Source organism: Rhyacophila brunnea, unplaced genomic scaffold (genome assembly GCF_057557595.1).
Source record: "Rhyacophila brunnea isolate RB1 unplaced genomic scaffold, BYU_Rbru_1.0 scaffold_1, whole genome shotgun sequence".
Classification (NCBI taxonomy): Eukaryota; Metazoa; Arthropoda; class Insecta; order Trichoptera; family Rhyacophilidae; genus Rhyacophila; species Rhyacophila brunnea.
Genome location: NW_028232751.1, coordinates 39,028,531 through 39,047,270, shown reverse-complemented (window position 1 = coordinate 39,047,270; position 18,740 = coordinate 39,028,531). Strand labels below are relative to the sequence as shown.

The window sequence follows — 18,740 nt, the reverse complement described above, 5'->3', positions numbered from 1 at the left end:
ATGTTGTATATATACATTAGCCGGCTCGCACATCACAACTCGCCTCGTGTGCCTGACCGCCATAAACCAAAACTTCCAAGAACGGGCGACCAGTATTGCATGACACAACCTGACACATCTATCTAGCGACAGTCGCGCGTAGCCTTCGAAACGTATGGATATTTCAACGCGGTGATCGGCGAGCCGGTATAGGAATGACCAATTCGTAGGTGTTTCTTTGTGACTTCGACCCTCCGACTCGGAGCCCGAGAAGGATGCAACATGTCGAATGCAACAGCCAGATGTTTTTTTCAGATGAAACAGTTGCATTCGATCAATCTGCGAACCTCCATTTGGAAACGCGTGTTATGTTGTTTCGTTAAATAACGATGACGTCACATCGACGCGTTTTTAGGCGAGACGTGCGAGCCGACTTAGGTAAGGGCATGAAGATGCCGAAAGAAGAATTAAAATTTACTAAAACTGATTCCTATGAAATAGTACAAAACCCCCATCAATTAAAATAATTATAGATTAAATGAAAATACCCCCATTATACACAAACAATGCTCATTGACTACAATGCATTAACCATAGGCTAACAAAATACATAATAACCATATTGATATACATAGTTGGGCAATAATTTTTTTGCTAGTTTCCATTTGACTTTCGCTGTCTCGAGCAGACTCCTTCACTCTCCTTCTCTAGCCGATCACTCAAAATACTTGTCTCACCGAAGTAGTCTCCCCGCACTCTGTTTTCTTTCTAGAGCATTTAACTTGAGGCGCATGCTCATCCACATATATCACGTGACTGTGATGACACGTGGTCTGTTGCAGACGTTGGGTTTTGATAAATCAAACAACATCGGGGTCATCAAAAAACCTGACCTCATTATTAAAGCGACCTTGCCAGATGTCGCAGATGCGGTCAATCTATATATTATGTATTCAAATATTTGCCATCATTATAATATACTTATTTAATTGTTTCTTTTTATCAAAACAATAGGCCATAGTGTAGTAGTGAAACAATCACAGAATGTAACACATCTCATAGGGAATCGAACCCAGACCTCCAGATGAGAAACCAGTGTCTTGCGATTTAATTTACCCAGGCTGTTTCAATACACAAGATGTGTTTTTACTTCGGCTTTGTTAATGGCATTGGGAATAAAACCGAGATGACAACTTTATACTGATTAAAAATTTTAAGTGGTTTTAATAAAACTCCACAAATATAATTTAATATAATTTAATTATAAATATAAACCATCACAATGACAAGACATACGGTAAAAAATGTAGGTAGCAAATAAAAATTGTTGTACATATTATTTTAGTCTTATTGTCGATTGGATATAATTTCAAAACACGTACATACTAAGAGGTATTGTGGTGTCAAGCAGGGCAATTCCGCAAATAATCAGTATCAAAATAGACAACTGTGATTGATATATCATCCCGAAACATCCGAGATACGTCTGCGGGTAAACTTAACATCTCCGATAACCTTGAGTGTTCGATTCCATACTCTGTGCCTCCCAAAGCATGTCTCAATAGGTGTGTTGCAGCATTTTTGTCCTTTGGTTTCGACTTGAGTCCCTCCATCCTATGCAATAAAAGTTCATGAATATCACCCAATATCATATTCTTCCTGGGCAGTTTGAGTGGAGTAAAAAACACTTTGCCCAGCATATGTTCCCCGACAAGCTTAACAGCCTGTAGCGGTGTCATCATATCCCAAAGTCCGTCAGAAGCAATGACCAAAAATTTATCCCTCGGTGTAAGTTTATGGTAATAAACTTCAGGTTTTGCAGATAAATATGGCGGAGTGTAGTAATCAGGGGGGACAGCTTGCGGCCCCACAAAAGGAACTACAACATTTTCCATAACTTCAGTCGACCATTTATATCGAAAGTCACCGAGGGATCTTAATGGAGCCAGTTGACCCAATAATCTTTCTAGTTTTATAACAGTGTCCTTTTCACTCAGCGGGTGCTCATTTTGTATCCTTAGAACCTCAGTCATGTTTTCAGCATTATGTTCAGTAGTTATTTTCTTTGCAATCCAATCATTATTCTCTGAGAGTACACCTAGAACGGCGTTGCTGTCTCCAACATTTGCAACATGAAGATGAGGACCATCGATGTGCGCTACGCATGCCACTGCTCCTGACAAGGCCACAGACAATATCTTTTTATTGACATTTCCCGTTACATTGAACTCATCAAGGACCTCATTAGAAAGATCAAGATCCAATCCCAAGAATGCAGATTCAAGAGCAGTTTGCATTTCAAAACTCTCCTTACATTTTAACCGGGTCATCTCATGCAGGAATTTATCAAAACTCTTTTTATAAATTGGTTTGATGTCTTCTACTATATCAACCTACAAAAATAAATTTATAAAAACTTAAAACAACTTAGAAACAGAAATTGATCCATTAGTAAATAAAATCAAATAAATAATTCTATATCAAATTGACTCTTGATTTGCCATGAAATAATACGTTATCGTAATCTTCAATGAAGACATACGGAGCTGATAATGAATCCTGTATTCCATTGATTAACAGACACTGGTGGTGTTTGAGTGCAAGGTGAGTGAAAGATACTGGGGCCAATCTGTCAAAATTGAGTATGACTGAGCCGGGGGTAAACATGAGATGTATAATGTTGCTATAAAAGATAAATCATATATCAGCATTGAAATTTCAACATTGACAAAGCCGAATGGACCATGACTTGGGTGACTGGAAAGAGAAAAAAAGGACCTCCTGACTCTCAGTGTGCCTAACTGGCATTTCAGGGCAATGGAGGAGATAGTGGAAAGCAATGTTGGAGGTGGCTATGTTCCCTACTGGGCCGTATCGTCATTAATAATAATAATCATCGTTTTCAGACTTCAAACGATTTAATTCACAGCTGGTAGAAACTAACGAATATAACTTGAGGTGTGGCCATGGCACCTGTGTCGTGATGAAAACTATTAATTCTCCAAACCGTCACACTTTATTTCATATTAAGAAGTGGTAGGTGATCACCATCACTATTACATCTTTATGGAAGACTAAATTCTTGTTAATTGTAATCTGTTTTCAATACGTGTAGTCAAATTGTGTAGGAGTATCATGATAATGACATACTTTTGAATATTTTGATTGACCAGGAGACTGAATATCCTGTAAAATAAATGTTCCCATCTACCCTGGTAAGTCAAAAGTTTACTGTATAGATTTACAGTATACTGCGAATAAGCAAATAGAGCACAAAATGAAAATATTGTGTAATAAACCTTTGCAGAAAATATGCACAATTTGAAAAAAAAACAAATAGTGAAATTGCCAATTAATAGCACACCTTAATTTTAAATAATATACCATTGCATAAATGGTTTATTTCAATGTAAGTATTATGAAGAATATGTTTTTCTACCTTTGATAAAATCTTTGTATGGTGTCTAATTTCAAAAAAGGATGAGTCTACATTATTATGGTCAAACAAAAAATGGATACATATTCTATGTGCAATTTCGAATAATATATTGTATCTATAACATCTAATAACGATTGCAGAAACCGATTACCTATTTAAAGTAATATAAATAAATGTGGCTACGTCTAATTTTATTTTCCATTTATTTATTGCAAAAAGGGGTTTATCAATTAATAGAAATGGGTGTATTGTTCTAATTTGAAAACCAACCGGATATGCTTGACGCACAAAAACATCATTTACCATTAATATTGAATTGTGGATTTTTGTAATTCAGTGATATGCCGCCATCATACATCAATAATAGTGGTAAAGGGTGTCTGTTGAAGGAACGTAGGCTGTGGTAAATGACTGAAAAAAATCCGTAGGACAACTGTAATTATTTACGGGACATGAATTTGAATTTAGATTCATATACAGTATTTTACTGAACATAAAATGTTATACTTTAGTTTTTTATTAAAGATATTTAACTAAAAAAAGATGCCATGCACTAAACAGATATATTTTACAAAAAAAAATTGATGCCGAACCGGGAATCGAACATGGACTAAAAACAATACAACTTCGTTAGTTGGACTTCTTGTACGGTGGGCCAGCCGGAGATTGCCTGCTGTGCATAAAATAACATAGCCAGTGCACAAAGGTAAGTTAAGTAGGCTTTATCGTAAAAGCATTACCCCTTTCATATAATGAAGTAAACGGTAGTTGTCATATCTCAAGGACAAACACCATCAAAATTCTTACAAAAATACTTACCAAATTATACCAAACATTTTTGTTTGCATGTATTAGTAAAAGATTCGATAGACTCGGATACAATATAATATACGTGTTATTTAAAGTCTTGGTGTAAAAAATGGGTGTGGTGTTATATGGAAATTTTAGCAATCAAATTATTGTTAATAATAAGTTAACTTAGAAAGCAGTGGCAAAGGGTGGAAATAGGCTGTAGAGATTTAACATTAATAGTGCACACTAAACTTTGTAAGTCATACTTATTTGTTATCATTGAACTTAGAAAACAAATTGCAAATGGTATTGGTTAGTTTTTAAAATTCAATTAAACCCTGCCTTTACCAAACCACAATCCCCATGCCCCCTGGTGTGAATATAATACATGGAACAATTGTAGGTGTCTTTAATAGTAGTATATACCTCGTATTGCTTATGGCTTGTGTAGCCTAACAAGGCACCATCAGTATTTCCACAAATTCTCCAACGGTTTGTGTTGTAAGCTTAGCATGATTGTTCATACAGGGAGTCCTCATTTTCCGAGGGTAATTCGGACCAAAAATAATACTTCTTAAAGCGAATCCGCTTGAAAAGGGGCCCAAAATTACTTAGTAAATGAGTTTAATTGGGACACGTTTAGAAAAGATAAAGACTCATGAGCAAGACAGAAATAGCGTAGGAGTGTGTGATTGAAAGATTGAAAGTGACAGTTGATGACTGTGAGCTATTGCGCTTGTGTTTTTTTTTTGTATTTCCCTGCAAATTCGAAACTGCGGAGACTCGGATAACGAATACTCGGATAATGAGGACCCCATGTATCTTTAATAATAATGCCAAAATCAGCCATAAGGTGAGTAAAAGCGTGTCAGGAAAGAAAATATGCAAACCAAGGACCAAATACAAAAATAATTAAAAATAGTGATAGGTTAATAATATTATTGGAAGCAAATGCAACTAAGTCACATACAGTCCCAAATGAATTTGCCTTTGCTTCTATTAGATTCATAGAGACCAAGAAAATAGTCACTAAATACCAGCATTGTGGATCGTTTACTAACTACAACAAATCACAAAATTTTTGGATTCTGAATCTATGTATCTATGAAATTACATTTATGTATCATAATAAAATTTATAAATCAAAGAAAATTCACTTCTGCCACACCCAGAGGTGGAGGTCATGTACAATTTTTTTTTTTTTCTTATTGTTTTCTTTTTCGCCAAAATGGGGACAATATTACAATTCAAAAAACAAAATAGTACTAAATCTTACCTTATCGTTATAACTGAGAATTAGCTCTTCCCTCTGAGAAGACTTTACATATTTGTCCATAATATCAGGGGGGAGCAAACAAGCTGCTATATAATGAAACAAGCGTTTTGAAATGACCTGCGCGCAAGCCCCGCCACCATGTCCATCAAATATTCCCACAAGAAGTCCTGACAAATGAACGAATTTAAAATAACAATTAATTGTAAATTAATAAAATTCAGGTTTAATTATTCATTGGATGTTAAATAAAAATTACCAGTAGTCAATAGGCACTGTGCTTCACAACGTGTATCTTCAATTGGACTATTGGATGGTAGTTGATTTGAGTCAAAAGCTTTGACGGAACCTGTCGATAATTCTTTATTGTATTCATTAGCTCGTAGAATATCGGTAACCTGTAAGACAAAAACATTATTTATTACTATATATCATTACTTTTATTACTATTTAAAAAATGAGGCAGCACTATATTTAAAACCCAATAAGTATAAAATTGATTATTTTTGTATACGGCATTCTGTACTTCAATCAGAGACAATTTGTTTTAATATTAATTGATGTTTTTCATTGTATTGTATTTTTAAAGAAGAACAGTACACCCGTTTTTATTAACCAATAAAAATTTAATGCAAAATAAAATTAGATGGAGCATGTATTTGTATCAATTTAATTCAACAAATCTGTCAAGTTTTTAAATATTTTTTACTATCCCTTTATCATTTTGAGGTTATAGAAGATCTGTGATTCCCAACCATGATTCTACCAGAACACTAGTGGTCTGTAAGAATTCACAGGTTTTTGGTAATAACGGTTTTCCATTTTTTTTCTTCACTCTATCATTTTTCTTCTCCATTCTATCTTCTTTTATTCGTATGGTTCCTATACCATTCATCCAACTGCGATGAAACTTTCGTCAATTATTGTTCGCACACCCGCAAAGGTTTCTGAATTAGTACAACCATCTTTTTCTTCTTCTTCTTTATTCTATCTTCTTTTATTCGTATGCGTTCCTATACCATTCATCCGATTGCAATGAAACTTTGGTCAGTTGTTGTGTGCACGCCCGCGAAGGTTTCTGAATTAGTACAACCGTCTTCTTCTTCTTCATTCTATCTTCTTTTATTCGTATGGTTCCTATATCATTCATCCGATTGCAATGAAACTTTCGTCAGTAAGTTGTTGAGCGCACACCCGCGAAGATTTCTGAATTGGTACAACCATCTTCTTCTTCAACTCTATCTTCTTCTATTCGTATGCGTTTCCATACCATTCATCCTATTGCAATGAAACTTTGGTGAGTTGTTGTGCGTACGCCTGCAAAAGTTTCTGAAATAGTACAACCATCTTCGTCTTCTTCTATTCTATCTTCTTCTGTTCGTATGCGTTCCTATACCAAATTTAGAAAATCAATGCTTCTCACATGGACAGCTGTATGTGGCCTGCTCACGCATTGGAAAACCTTCTGATTAATTAGTGTACGCACCAAACGGAAAAAAATGTTGAGTATCCAAAAGCACTTCAATAAAAAGAATTAAAACACTAACACTTTATTTCTTTGAGTGGCATTGCAACGCATGCCGGGTACTCTCTAGTTTCTTATAAAAACAAAGATCTGTTATACAACCACCACTCTGTAATACCATTTTCTGAATGTTGCTTAGTTAGTATCAAACACATCATTGAAGATTGGGAGAGTTATAGTTCGGAGACGAAATTTTGTGGCAATAATGGATGAAGGAATTAATTTTGAGGAATTGAGTAGTCAGTAATCAGTGTCGAAAAATATTAGTTAATTATAATTTACGGACTACTACCGGACACATCCAGTGTAGACAGATAGTTTATGCTTTATTTATGGACAGTAGATCACAAGGCAGTGGAAAATTGAGGAAGGAATGCAAATGATGGAACTTTTAAGATTAGATTAATGCGCCGGCTAGATGGCAGCGACTTGCCTGTGCGGTATAGACTTTTACAACGCTTTTCGGTTTGTGCGAGCTTCAGTTCTCCCGTTCATACACACGGGCTTCCCGATACAAACCGGTTTACGCAGGTAAGCTTGTCGTAAAGCATGAGCGTCTAGCCGGCGCTTTAGAGGTGATTTCAAATTTTTTGAATACGGCGCTAAATTTCACTAGTTTACTAAGCAGAAGTAATAATAATTACAAGATAAAAAGAACTTTTTATATACAACATTTTTAAATTTTCTGTTGAATTATTATGCTCAATATGCTCAAACTTGTACTTGATATAAAGTAAATAAAAAACATACAAACAAAAAAATATAGAATACTGAAATGTCATTTTGATTTCCATAGTAACGCACGTATATATTAATAATTTAGTTGCTAGGACCACCGCCTTAGCAACCAATAAGAGTCTTTCAATTTTTACGAATTTTTCTGAAATATCTTTCCATACAAAACAGAATTAACTGAAAATGAATTCAATTCTGCTTAAAGATGGCTAAAAGTATTAAAAGAATGCATTGGCATCGTGTTCTGATATATTCTAAAAGTTTCAAATGTCTAGCTAGTCGGGAAGTTAGTTAAAAATCGATTGCAAGATTTGTACTGGACAAACAACCACCGGAAAAACAAGAATACGAGCTAATAAAGACGTTGTAAAATTACATAATTGCCAGTTGGCAATGTGAGTTTGCTAATGATAGGCACTTTACTTAGGTATATCACTGCTTACTTGATTTACACGTATTTTTTGTAATTTATCCCTCTGGATTTTAATTGGCGTCAACTAGGTAGAGGTTCCCCAAGATTTTACAAAATACTCCAAGGGATCTGACAAGCAAAAAATGGTGAAAATTACTGGTATAAATCAATACACATTATGTAAAATTAGACACAAAATATGTACCTACGTATTTACATCATGATAATACTTATGGGGTCTTATCGGGTTTTCGAAATAGACACCTCAAATTATACAGTTCTAAAATTGAGATAACCCAATAAAACAAAGCAGGTTTCGTTTGCTTTCAAGGCATTGTGGAAATCGGGGATGGAGGGTGTGGGATGGGATATGTACTTGACGTTGTGAATTTATGGGCGTGCTGGACCCCTGGATATCCCTGTGTAAAATCCTCATATTCACCTAGACATGCGTCGTTCTCGAACATACGAATCTTTTTAAACTAATCTATAGCCAGCGAACGAATCGGTCCCGTGTCACCTGGTGCTTATGCAGTTCGTCGTTCGTCTAGTTCACGCAGTATAGGAAAAAACGAGAGTGAGAGGACGCGCTGCCAGGCAAACTGAATATGTCATTTGGGCGAACTAGATTTGCGAGAGTGCAAGCGCAGTATAGGAAGAAACGTGGGTGGGAAGGACACGCTGCCAGGCGAACTGAATATGTCGTTTGGGCGAACTAGATTTGCGAGAGTGCAAGCGCAGTATAGGAAGAAACGTGGGTGGGAAGGACACGCTGCCAGGCGAACTGAATATGTCGTTCGGGCGAACTAGATTTGCGAGAGTGCAAGCGCAGTATAGGAAGAAACGTGGGTGGGAAGGACACGCTGCCAGGCGAACTGAATATGTCGTTCGGGCGAACTAGATTTGCGAGAGTGCAAGCGCAGTATAGGAAGAAACGTGGGTGGGAAGGACACGCTGCCAGGCAAACTGAATATGTCGTTCGGGCGAACTAGATTTGCGAGAGTGCGAGCGCAGTATAGGAAGAAACGTGGGTGGGAAGGACAGGCTGCCAGGCTAGTACTATACATTTTATTACGGCAACAAAAGACACAATTGACCTAATCTGTCCGAACAAATCACTATCCGTAATTGACCTATTCGGTTGGAGTCCTTATTAAGTGACTCATTTCCCATATCTGATATTCACTCCATCCCTAAAATAAAAACTATGCCTACGACTTGCGATAACGTCCAATAGTTATCAAGTGTGCTACAAATAGCAAATACAAGTACCAAAAGGTTAATACTATAAATAAAATATGGGACAACTGACCCAGAGGGGTCTGCCAGTTGCACCATGATGCGTACACTTCCAATATTATTTTTATTCGTACCTTTAAAAGTTGTTTCCTACTAAAATATTGTGAATTCATTGTTTTAAAGCTGTGAAAAGTTAGTGGAAAATATACCCATGCTATAATAATTATTTTGAACTGACCATTTATTGATCTTATTATTAGTTTTTTGTAAAACATTGCAAAACATGTCAGACCGCACCCGGTCAGTAGACCACTTACATTTTGTGGCGAGTGGAGCAATGCGGAGAGCTTCCTGGAGACGTGAAGATATCTAACCTCACTTTTCGGTATGTCAAGTTTCCGGCTTAGTATATTGCGAGGAAAATGTTGACATGCAATGTTGACGTATGATTCCAATTTAACCACCTTGTTTGGCGGTTTTGGTTTAATGGTGAAGTGTTGTAACTGTTTTATATTAACAACTAATCGGCCACTTTGCGGGATACCCAACATTGCTGACATAGACTAATATATTTTTATTGCTGACAAGTATAAATTGTAATGGGCAATAATTATTACTGTGTGGCCTAAACTATCACGATAACATAGATGACACCGTGTTAATATTACATTTCAGTTTGATTCGGTGTAATGAACACTCGGTCTCTTGTTTTGTCACAAATTGTTTTTAAGTGCCACAACTGACATGTCAAGATTTTAATTAAGTGTGTGACCAGGGATGCCATCTTTTTATCACCGAATTATAGTACGCGGTCCAAGACGTTATAGTATTTTCACAAATATAATATAGTACTGTCTTCTATTGAAAATGTATAAGATTTTTGTTTTTTACCAAAAAAAATAACGGAGAATTAGGGAAGTTCTGAGGCATTTTTTATGTAGGTTCTCTTCTGATCAAAATTGCATCGCTGAATTCAATAAATTTCATTTTAAAAAGTTAAAGGTTTTTTTTCTTAGTTCGCCAAATTTTCTCCTATTACAAAATTATAATACTTTGCACAAATTTATAGTACGTAAATATCGAAATTTTGGTAGGTACATTTGCAATTTTTTCCGATATTCAAAATTATAGTATTTTAGACGTACTATACCTTTTATCGTACATAGTACACAGACAAAATTTATAGTATAAGTACTATAATTATAGTACTATTGGCAGCATGTGACATTCTTCTGAATGTGTGTTGCCGTTGCCGCATGTGAGTGTTTCCATATTTTAAAAATAATAAAATATTATACAAGAACATTTTCAGCCTAAAACAAAGTGGTTCGTGTTTTTTGTTTCGCACCCATTATTATTTTTATGGTAGGTAAGACATTGAATGAGATAGATCAATACTAATCTAGCAGTGATGAGATACCTACAATAATCCGATAGTATGGAGAATAAATTTTAATATTCTTACAGTGTCAACCAATAAGAATTAATGAGGTACCTAGGTATTTAATCTTTTCATAAGAATATAATTATTGTGAGCAATTCTTTTGAATGGATCGCGCTTTATAATGTACCTATTTATATTACATATTATTATTTAACTTATTTTTTCTGATAGGAGAAAGAAGTTTGAAAAATATTTTTAAATCGTTAATATGACCAAACTTGAAAATAAACTCTGTTGGTAGGTAGGGTAAGCCGCCCAGTGAATGCACACATAAGGACTTTGGAGAATTGTAAAATTTCTAAAAAGTACAGGTAGGTATTCCTACAGTTATTCTAAAAAATATTGTACTTATCTATAACTTGTGTAGATTTAAATGAACTTAATAAATATGATGTGGAATACATCACTGTTTAATAAAAAAATAACAAAGAAAAGCCCAGTAATTGAACACAAAATCTAAAGAATGAACCTGAAAAAAAACCAGTAAATGAACTAAGCATATTAAACATATTAAACCTTTATTATTTTAGAATTATAACAGTATTTAAGTACTATAAATTGTATATAGCTATGCTATCACTAATTTTATTGTATTCAAGATGATTTTTCTTAAAAAATAGAAAAAGTTTGAAATTTTGTCAAATATTTAAGTTCCTCATTTATCTGCCGCCACATCATAAAACTGTTATTATATTCCTTTTTGTGAAGTAATTATAGATTAAAAAAAAGTTACGGTCTACTTTTCAACCATAATAAATTCTTTGGTCCATTCATTAGGTTAAAAATGTTAGTTAATGAATTGGTACCGTAGTGTTCAAAAAAAGTGTTCAAATACTAGCTATAAGCTTCCTAAAACATTTATATATTAAGTATAATCATTACAAGGTATTATAATAAATAAATAAAAAATCACTGATCTAAAGAATAAACACATCGTTTATTAATTGCATTAACCTCCATTAGGAAGAACACTTAATGAACACTAATATTTTTAACGTTGCGGCACAAAAAAATATACAAATAAAAGGATATCTTACATTTATGATCTTCGGTTCCTCAGTAAAATCAAGAATTGGGTAATATATGCAGGGAAACGGATTAAAAAAGATACAATTAAAATGTAGCACCACGCACACTCCTTCGTAAACTGGCAACAAAACCTCTTAACCAAAAATGTTTTCTGAATATCATTCCGCCTTCTTGGCATCAGAGGCAGGAGGGGATTTGTGAAGTTGTTTTCATATGGATATAAGTTTTTCCAACCTATAAAAAAAATCCTACTTCAGAAAAATACCACCCATTTCTTATGATTTTAAAATAATCGAGTTTTGTTCATTCACAGGGGGGGTTCATTAACTAGGCGGCTTACCCTACGCTGTATTCTAATAAATTATTAATAGTATCGTCTTCTCTAGTACAGTGACTACAGTGACCATATTTTCTTTTTTTTTAATGTTTATATATATATAAATATATACTTCTATGTGTACATAAGTATCCCAGTTTAACTACTTAAAAATATTAAGATGAAACATATATTATTATAGGTACTGGTACTTACTGAAGAACAATCAAATTTCATATAGGTGTAAAAAACATAATGTTTGATCATTCAACCAAACATCAAATTATATATACACACCGATGGAACACCTTGTATTAAATGCACCGGTGTCTCTGGACACTGATTTTCCACATAAATGAATAATGGGCGCGTTAAGACGGAGACACTTGTGTGTCGCGCCACGGACTACCGTCGTCCGCGGCTCAATTGCTCGATCCGCCGAGACACTTTTATTAGGTACCGCAGCCAGTTTTTATGTCTTCATTGTTTGTATTTCTAATTTATGACGCGAAAATATGCGTTGACTCATTCGCTACTGAGGCTTTCATATAAATAATACAAGAAAATGAAATGGTATTCGTGCAAAAACGTGGACATGTAACTTTGGATCTGACGTCAGAGACACATTAGATATTCGGTGGCTGCAATGGCTACTGATGTGTGTCGAGTGGCTGGACGCTTCGGTGTCTAGACACAGGTGTCCCGTGTGAAACGGACCTTAAAATCGTAACGTCACGAGTTATACCAGTGAATACGATGCTTATTCCTACACAGGCAACAAGTAGTGTCATCACCAGGGAACTCGTCATCACTAACTAGACACGCCACCACTAATTAAACGTATAAAATTACATACTGGTGTAAACTATTTTTCGATGTTTGTTGTTTACAAACAGAATAAATACAAATTCGACACACATAAATTACAAACCAAACCTAAAGCATATTGATTAAAAGCGTGGTAACGTTACTAGGTACCTACCTAGTATGCCATTGGCATTGATTGGCACATTCGCAGGGCGTTCCGTCCTTAGGAATTAAATACCTACTTAGTTACAGGGCTCGAAATGGAACGGAACGCACCGGAGCGCCGTTCCGGCTCGTGAAATTTGTAAAATTATCGCTCCGTCTCGTGGAAGAAATACGTTGACCGTCTGATCTAGATAAGCTATGGAATAGAAAATCTGACACACTTATTTTTATAAAATACACATACGATTTGATGACTGTAAATATCTTCAGAAAATTTGTCGAGCGCTCCAGTTCGTAAACTTTTCCATTTCGAGCGCTGACTTAGTAAGAACTGTATGAAGCACCCAGGTGTCCAGCATTGGTCGATTCTTGAAATAAATACCTACTAATTATTGGTCCTTTAATGCCATCCCCAGAGGTCAGTCACCATCAGAGTGATCCTTGATTTAGCGTCTACCTACTACCCGGAAGAGTTTAATAGTTACAGTATCTACATTCGTCCCACTTAACGCACGTACAATATTATTAGGTACCTACATACCTATGTACGATGGTGGAACATCATTTAAATTCGATGTTTACTTTTTTATAAACAGAACGTACTTGTACGAAACTTGATTTGCATTAAGTATTTTTCCCCTTTTCAGCAGCCTACAACTAGCATTTTTTCTTTCAGAGTTCCTTTGAATTCTTCATCGCCATAAGCACTTACTTTGGGAAGTATTTATGGGTTTAAATAATATGAAAACAAATCATATCATTTTATTAAAATTATTTTTGAGGGGATATTAATTTAATTAAATTTCTCTATAATAAAATATGACGCATAGTCTCAGTACCTAATACCTACGTTGAAGAAAACTTTCTCTTTAACGTACAAAATAACAGACGTAACCGAGTTAATATATTTGCATTTTTATCATTAGGATAATAATATTATTCGACTAATCTTAAAATAATCATTATTGGTTATTTTCCTAGGATGTAAGAAAGATTGCAATAAAATTAATGGCATCGGTAGATAGGTAATGCCTATCATTATTAGCATTTTGTTGAAATAAAAAAAAAAGATATCATTAATTTTCGAGATACATATTATATTATCTTCTTAATATTAAAATATAAAGCATTTTTCAATTTATTTTTTATTCTTGTAATAATGTTATAAAATTATATTAAAAAAACAGTCAGCTACATCAATATTATATTTCCTAATAATTGTATCTTCATATAAAGAAAATCCCAAGATAATTACAATAATTTTATTGTAAGTAGTTAGAAAAACAAAGAAAAATAGTATAGGTAATTTAAATTATTGTTCCGAATGTATTTCCGGTCGGTTATGAGTAGTTATCTATATTAGGTACCTATATTGTATAATAATATTATTTATCGTATCTACCGATATAAATACCTAGGTAGGTAGGTACCTACTATAATTCTCTATACAAAATTGACGTGATATTATTACCAATGCTAGCTTTTGGGGGAAGATTATAAAACCCAATATATTTTTTTTAAATGCACGATATTCCATTTCAGAGTTTGAGAATTGGGTAATTTACTATTTTTAAAATAAAATGTTAGGTAATAAATACTTGTAAAATGAAAGATTACCCATGTCTTTTGTGGTATCCGATCTATTTTTTTGTATATGGTAATGCAATAATTATTTTACTGTACGTGGCAATAATTTCATTTTTAAAAGTCTTGCCAACCGTATTATAAATATAGTATTTGTACTATAATTTGGTCGCTTACAATGTACGATACCTAGTAAAATACACTTTCATTTGAATATGTTAGGATGAAATTAGGAGATTTACACGACAAAATTCAGATGTAAGGGATGAAGGGCCTAGCCCAGGTGCCCTAAACGACAACCATACCCAACGTAACGGACAGTCAAGCAAACTTTGTCAGATCAGAGACATCAGAGGTAATATCAGATCATGCTGAGGTTACTTAGATACCCATATTATTGTGAGATAGCCGTGCCATCCGACCACTTAACGGTCTGACCAGGTCAGGTCTATAACGTTATTGTGTAACTTGGTGTCTGTCGGGCTTAAAGCACTTGTAGGATGTTGTGAGATGATCATCCACAACATAATTTCACAAAAAGTTAGTCATTTATAATAAATAGACTGCATCGATTTATGGCAGCTCGGTCGAAGTAAACTAACCAGATTGTAGGTATTCACACCGTGCATGTCTTTTAGCACTTGATACACGCCACCGTGTTGGACTGTTTCCACAATGATTAATTTCACAAATGCATCTGGCAGAGTTAGATGTTGCCACTGATATACTGTAGGAAGAAATCCACATAATTCGATTGTCAAATTGATTTCTCAAACTACCTATTAGGGTCGTCAGTAATATCTATCGTACGGCATATACTTTTATTACATTTTATGGTACAACACTCTCTTGCATTATACCATCTGTAAGATAGGTAGGTACCATTGGAAATTACATCCGAGAGTAAACTGGCGTTTAGTAACCACAGTTACTATTATTGTAACAAGATATTTTATGTAGGTACCAATCATTTATGTTACGCTTTGTCTCCTGTTACAGTAGGTATCAATACTTTCTTAAATTATTTAGTCCGAACTAGACATTGAAGTGGTGAGGTTTTAGAATATTTTTTTTGTACCGATTTACTTGAGATTATCGAAACACCCGCGTGGATTTATCGAAATGACTTTATCTTGGCAAGTTTAAAAATGTGAAAGGGTATTATTTATTATTCTACATAATATATTTTCAACATATTATATTATGTAATGTAAAGAGGACGTTCCAAGGTTGGCTAGTATTGCTTTATATTGTGCCCTTGGTAGATTATCGCTAAATCGGTGCCTACTATCAGTACCTAACTGCTTATTATCATCTTCAGGTGCTGAACTAGCCTGCCATCGGTAATGCCAGTTATTAGAACAATAATAATTATTTGTGTTACACTTAATTGATTTGGATATCGATATACCTACATATTCCATGTAAGTCAGAGTTTAGGTGGGTGTTGTTTTATAAATTCTTTAAATGAGGTGTTTTTATTTAGTTCACTTCAGAGCCAGATATTCTTTTACAGTAATCTGAAGAGGTCTTTTGTTTTGTTATTTTCATTGTAGGATCGTTCTTTAAAAAAATGGTAATTTTATATTACTCCATAATATTATCGTCATTTTGATTAAGGTGTTTTGAGATTAAATAGGTACCAAACCAAAACCTAACCACAACCTCCTGAAAAACAACCCAACACATAACACAACCTACCTACTTATTTTTGGTTGTATTAGGTTTTGGTTTAGTTTTTGGTCTCAAAAGATCTCGATCACAAAAACAATATGGAGTACCATAAAATTACCAAATATTTATTACAATAGTACCTATGTGAAAAAACTATAAACTCGAAAACAACACTGTTTTTTGTACTATACTAATTAAATTTGTACACTTTTTTGATTTTGTACTATAGCCAAGATAAGAAAAGATGGTCACATTGATTTTCTTTTTTGACATTTTGACATTCAGTTTATAACCTCTTAAAAGGTTGGATCTGTCATTGTCTCGCACTAAGTTGTAAAGAAATAACATTGGTTAATTCAGGCGTTGTGTTAAAAGTTGCCGGTAACGATAAAGAGAATGATAAAACGCTAGGATTATGGACTACAACTTTATTATTTGTTGCTTGTTTTTGTGTAAGTGTCTATAAACTTTTATGTTATTCATAACCTATTGATAACACAAACAACTTTTATAGCCTCCTTGTCAACATTTTTTGACTGAGATCTAAAAGATAGACCTAATCGGCATTGATGTTTTAAGGCACAGGCACAGTGCCCATGGACCCAGTGCAGCCCTATCGTTCATTAAAGATTTTTTGGCGGAGTGGCTAATTACTTTATCTCTCCCTAGAAAGGCTTGGTAATAAAATTTGTATTGTACCCTACTATTTTTTTCTTATCAAAGATATCACAGTTTCACATTTAAGTAAGTCAATAGAAGAAGATTTCATACAGATTATATATTTACACGTATTTAAATATATGTCTTTGGTGCTGGTAATGGGTATAATATTTTGCATTGATTAAAAGTGTAGGTATCTTAAGCAGCATTGCCAACGTAGCGTTTTCCTTGCCAGATCCAGCATTCATTTTTGCAAAATATACATCTCGCGTATTGCGTTAAATCTAGCAGTTTATCGATACCTCAAATAACATTAAATTTCTCTTGAAAAAGCTATAGGTACTATTATAATAGATTTAGGTACATAGAAAGTAATTTTCTGGAGTTTTATACCTTTTATTTTAACAATAAATTTAAATGTAACTTACAATATTCAAGCGATGATTAAATTTTGTAGCTACGTTAATTTTTCATCATCATATTTTGGTACTACAATCCGGCCTCCTTCATAAATTTTGATTATGTGCTGATTCTGACAAGAATAAATTTAATAATATGAGGCAAAAAAATGTTTAAAATCCAACAATTTACGGAGGCTGGTTATTTAAAATGATGTAATTAAATAAAATTATGTTGATATGTTCAATTTTATTTTTGTGTATTTTTCATTATTAGTATGTACTTATCCACAATAATATGCAAAGATCAGGAATTTTGCAACATTATAGCATGTCAGGGGGCATACCGTATATGGGTGTTACATACAGTGTGGTACACGTTGCACGCTTACACGCTACGGTACACGCTTTTCATGTCATTCCAATCATCAGCTGAACTCGTCGTACATTGCAACTTAGTATTTGCAGTATTTTACGATGACCGAGAAGGTCTTTTCAGGCTAGAACATAACAGATTAAATCAGAATAGGAATCATGCACATTCTGGTGCACGCCGACTAAGGTCTTGAAAGGTTGTTCCTGGGACACTACACAATTTGAAGGGTGCTTAAGATTCATTATGCCATGGTATACATCCGCATAACAGGTGTAGAGATGTGGTGGGTGGTGGACAGATTAACAAGTACAGTTTATGGCCAATTATCCAAATTTTGGGAGAAATGAATTTAATATTTCATCCTTTTTGCCTAATAAACTTTCTAAAATCTTATGAAAATCATATTTTTCTCATATCCATACCTCACAAATTTATCCTTCTATGGTAAAAATGTTGCCTGTGGTGTAATTTTATTTTTACATTTCAAAAATTGTGCTTGCGCCATACTGTATATTTTTATGTTTCTGATTATTATTTTGCATTTTTTTGTCTAGTTAATTATCATTTATGTTGAAAATTCAGTTACCGTAGGCCCTCCTCGACGGTCAGCTTTACTTAGGGCTTACAATACTCTAAAGATAGACATTAATTGAGTCAGGAACCCCTTTTATTTTTGCCAAGTAATCTACAACCTCCTGTCACAATTGCACAGAAATCATTTTTAATAGGATGATGAAAACACATTAAATACAATTATACATGTGGATTATCACTTTCTTAATCATTTTACCAGCCCCTGTTTACTTTCAAGTATTTACTAATTTCTTACTGAAACTGTTAACTGATTTATGCTGTCAAGGTTAATCGAGTTCTGATTTCCAGTTTGTTATATA

At 34.1% G+C, this 18,740-nt stretch overlaps 2 protein-coding genes across 4 annotated transcripts in view; one reads left to right on the top strand and one right to left on the bottom strand.

Annotated features, from left to right (window-relative positions):
- Positions 1–1,228: 1,228 nt before the first annotated feature.
- On the bottom strand, positions 1,229–10,190 carry Pdp (pyruvate dehydrogenase [acetyl-transferring]-phosphatase 1-like protein, mitochondrial). Its single transcript, XM_085943776.1, has 4 exons — positions 9,712–10,190; positions 5,743–5,881; positions 5,487–5,653; positions 1,229–2,372 (listed from the first exon to the last, which is right to left on the bottom strand). Exons 1-4 carry the CDS (start codon positions 9,952–9,954, stop codon positions 1,383–1,385), a joined length of 1,539 nt encoding a protein of 512 aa, XP_085799902.1. The 5' UTR covers positions 9,955–10,190; the 3' UTR covers positions 1,229–1,382.
- Positions 10,191–16,689: 6,499 nt separating this feature from the next.
- LOC147079756 (putative sodium-dependent multivitamin transporter) overlaps positions 16,690–18,740 on the top strand; it is a 37,614-nt gene continuing 35,563 nt past the window's right edge. For all 3 annotated transcript variants that reach the window (XM_085943991.1, XM_085943979.1, XM_085943987.1), the window contains exon 1: positions 16,690–16,865. The gene's annotated coding sequence lies outside the window, so the exon portion shown is untranslated. The remainder of the gene's footprint in view (positions 16,866–18,740) is intronic.

Coding starts and splice junctions, on each gene's coding strand:
- Pdp (XM_085943776.1), bottom strand. CDS start 9,954: ATGTCAGCAATGTTGGGTATCCCGCAAAGTGGCCGATTAGTTGTTAAT. Junction 5,882..9,711: donor TGCTCCACTCGCCACAAAAT/GTAAGTGGTCTA, acceptor TTTGTCTTACAG/GTTACCGATATTCTACGAGC. Junction 2,373..5,486: donor TTCTCAGTTATAACGATAAG/GTAAGATTTAGT, acceptor TTATTTTTGTAG/GTTGATATAGTAGAAGACAT.